General features: G+C 39.3%; 1 protein-coding gene across 1 annotated transcript; it reads left to right on the top strand.

Moving 5' to 3' along the window:
* The first annotated feature begins 320 nt into the window (after positions 1–320).
* Positions 321–2,992, top strand: LOC131649564 (uncharacterized). The gene is made up of 3 exons (XM_058919323.1): positions 321–1,116; positions 1,341–2,347; positions 2,468–2,992. Exons 1-3 carry the CDS (start codon positions 321–323, stop codon positions 2,990–2,992), a joined length of 2,328 nt encoding a protein of 775 aa, XP_058775306.1.
* The last annotated feature ends 555 nt before the right edge of the window (positions 2,993–3,547 follow it).

Here is a 3,547-nt window from a genome sequence, read left to right on the forward strand (position 1 = left end):
TTAAAAGTCAGACATCGTGTCTCGTTCATGAAGCAGCAACGACAATGCAAATATATGTGAATGAAAAAACTTCCATCTGAAGGGGAGCATACTTAGATGAATAGATGGAGGCACGTATGAGGGGGAGATTTGTGTGTGCTAAGTGTGAGTTTAAAATCTTATATTGAATGAAAAAAAATAAATGTTTTAGTTGTAGGCCTATTTTATATTTATATTTATGGCTTTATTCTATTATTAATTTAATACTTTTAGTGTGATTTTATTTCTATTTTACCATATTTCGCATTACTAAAATTAAACAAAAGTTCTGACCTATCTTTATGCTTACTAATGGAGACAATGTCCTGTCTGACCTAGCTTCAATTGCTTCCCATACAGTGACTTTTTTTGAAAATCTCTTTTCTTCTAACTCTCTGTTAATGCAGGGTAATAATCTTGTGGATTCTACTATTCCTTCGCTGGTGGATGAGGCGACAAACCGGATTATTACTACCATCCCATCTCTAGAAGAAATTTCTGCTGCAGTTTTCAATCTCAATGGTGATGATGCGTCGGGGCCGGATGGGTTTGGTGCCGTGTTTTTTCAAAAATACTGGGATATTGTCAAACATGATGTCTCCAATGCTGTCATCCAATTTTTTACTACAGGTTGGATTCTTCCGGGCTTTAACACTAATGCTATTATTCTTATTCCTAAGATCAAAGGGGCTGATTCTTTGGAGCTATTTCGCCCTATTGCGGTTTCGAATTTTAAATTTAAGATCATCTCCAAAGTTCTTGCGGATAGGCTCGCCTCCATCATGCCGGTGTTGGTTTTGCAAGAGCAACGTGGTTTTATACATGGAAGGCATATACATGAATGTATTGGTTTGGCCTCGGAGGCGATTAATCTCCTAGACTCTAAATCTTGGTGTGGGAACATTGCGCTAAAGGTAGACATTTCCAAAGCTTTCGACACTCTCGACTGGAATTTCTTAATCAGCGTCCTGCAGAAGTTTGGATTTAATTCTACTTTCTGCTCCTGGATTCATAGTATTCTCTGTTCTGCTCATCTATCAGTCACTGTTAATGGTGTGCTCAACGATTATTTTTCTTGCTCCCGTGGCATCCGTCGAGGTGATCCCTTGTCTCTGATCCTCTTATGCCTGGCGGAAGAAGTTTTAAGCAGAAAACTCTCTCTCCTTGTCTCCTCTAAGAAGATTGATATTATAAGGGCCTTATCAATGACTCTGTTCCATCTCATCTTCTCTATGCTGATTATGTCCTAATTTTCTGCAATGGAAAAATATCCAACGTTAAAACCATTCTCGCTACTCTTGAAGAATATGCGGCTGTTTCAGGTCAGTATGTTAATTGCAGTAAATCCTTCATTTTTGGTGGTGCTATGTATTCGTTGAGATTGAACATTCTGTCAGCTATGGTGGGTTTCAAGTTAGGCTCCCTTCCTTTCGTTTACCTTGGTGTTCCGCTGTTCAAAGGTAAACCCAAGGCGGTCTTTTTATGTCCTATTGAGGATAAAGTCATTTCTAAACTGGCCTCTTGGAAGGGTTCCTTTCTTTCTTTTGCCGGTAGAGTGGAGCTTGTTAAATCGGCCGTCCAAAGTATGCTTCTTCATAGTATGGTTATCTATGATTGGCCTATTTCTCTCATTAGGGATATTGAGCGGGCGATAAAGCGTTTTATTTGGAGCAGCGAAGTCTCTAAGAATAAAGTTATTATTGTGACTTGGAATAGCGTGTGCCTTCCCCTTGTTGAAGGAGGTCTTGGCATAAGATCTATTGCTAATCTGAATGCGGCTTTCAAGCTTAAACTTGCTTGGGATTTTTTCCAATCTAACTCCTCTTGGACTGTTCTGCTGAGACAAAGAGTTTTCCATAAAGGCAAAATCATTAGCCATCACATCTTCTCCTCGATTTGGTCTAGTCTTAAATCGGAGATGCACAATATTGAGGAAAATTTCTCTTGGTGTTTGGGTGATGGTGCTACGATTATGCTTTGGTCTGACAAATGGTGTGGAGAGTCGTTACAGTTAGGGATGGATGATCCGTCCGCCATTGTCGATCAACCGGTGAGATCTCTTATTGTAAATGGCTGTTGGGATTTTACTAAATCCGTTACCCCCATTCCTGCTCATCTTCATTTGCGGATTCGAGACTATAGTATCCCTTCTATTCCTATGCCCGATGCGATAGTTTGGCCAACATCGCCCAATGGTGATCTCTCCCTTAAAGCTTCTTTTGAGTTCAAGAGAATTAAAGGGATTCGTAAGGTTTGGTGGCGTTGGATATGGTCTAAATCCATACCTCCGTCAAAATCGGTGTTGATGTGGAAACTCATTCATAATAAGGTTCCTACGGGCGACCAATGGAAAAAGCAGAACTTTGTTTTTCCATCTCGTTGTGACTTGTGCAAAGCGGCGGAAGAATCTTCTCAACACTTATTTTTTGATTGCTAATTTGCTGTTAAGCTTTGGATGTGGTTAGGAAACAATCTTAACTTTCGATCTCCGGTTCGTGATTGGTCTACTATTTGCGATATCATGGTTATGAAAACATCGGGCCAGTGCAGGACCACGTGGATTGTTGCTGTCATTTTCACAATTGACGCAATTTGGAAATCTCAAAACAAGGTAAGATTTCAGAGCATAAATCCTAACTTTTCTTCCTCCATCTCTGGAATTTTGTCATCTGTTTCCATTGCGGGCAGTGGTGCTACTGCCTCTTTTATAAACATGCAGGATTTTATTCTTCTAAAAAATTTTGGGATCACCATTCGTCCTCCTAAAGAGCCCAATATTATTGAGGTCATTTGGACGCCTCCTCCTACCAATTGGATAAAATTTAATTGCGACGAAGCTGCTTCTTCTAGTATTTCGGCTTGTGGTGGAATTGCAAGAAACAGTGAAGGTGGTGTTTTGGCAGCTTTTGCAATTCGGTTGGATAGTTCCAATTCTCTCATTGCCAACCTTACTGGGGCGATGTTTGCTATATAGAGTTCGTCCATGAGAAAAATTGGAATAATGTTTGGTTGGAAACTGACTCTACAACGGTGGTCAAGGCTACCTCTTTGGTGTCGTGGCAACTTAGAAATAGATGGATTAATTGTATAAAGATAACCTCTAATTGGAATTTTATGATCTCCCACATTTACAGGGAAGGCAATAGTTGTGCAGATGGGTTTGCTAACATAAGCCTTAGTCTCTCTGATACTTCTTTTTTTCAGTTCTGTTCCTGATAGCTTAAGAGCGGATTTTGTAAAGAATAGGCTAGGTTTGCTATTCTTTAGGTTCTCCTCCTCCTGATAGGGTTTTGGTTGATGCCCCCTATCCTTTTTTATCAATTTTCATTTATTCAATATATCATCATCATTTAAAAAAAATTATTTTGCTTTGTTTTAGTATTGAAAAGAAGAATGACGACTATATAGCTCAAATTTAAATGTTGAAAACTCAATGACAAAAGTTGTGGGAATAGCCCTTAGGAAACAAAATTGGAGAAAATAGAATAGGTTGTAACTCATCCATTCTTGCCAGGCTCTAAGAAGCAAA

This window comes from Vicia villosa, linkage group LG2 (genome assembly GCF_029867415.1).
Source record: "Vicia villosa cultivar HV-30 ecotype Madison, WI linkage group LG2, Vvil1.0, whole genome shotgun sequence".
NCBI classification, from domain to species: domain Eukaryota; kingdom Viridiplantae; phylum Streptophyta; class Magnoliopsida; order Fabales; family Fabaceae; genus Vicia; species Vicia villosa.

Bases quoted from the DNA above. Each gene is read 5' to 3' on its own strand.
- LOC131649564 (XM_058919323.1), top strand. From the start codon at position 321: ATGCTTACTAATGGAGACAATGTCCTGTCTGACCTAGCTTCAATTGCT. The intron at 1,117-1,340 runs GTGATCCCTTGT...CGGCTGTTTCAG, and splicing joins CTCCCGTGGCATCCGTCGAG to GTCAGTATGTTAATTGCAGT. The intron at 2,348-2,467 runs GTTCCTACGGGC...TTTGCTGTTAAG, and splicing joins GGAAACTCATTCATAATAAG to CTTTGGATGTGGTTAGGAAA.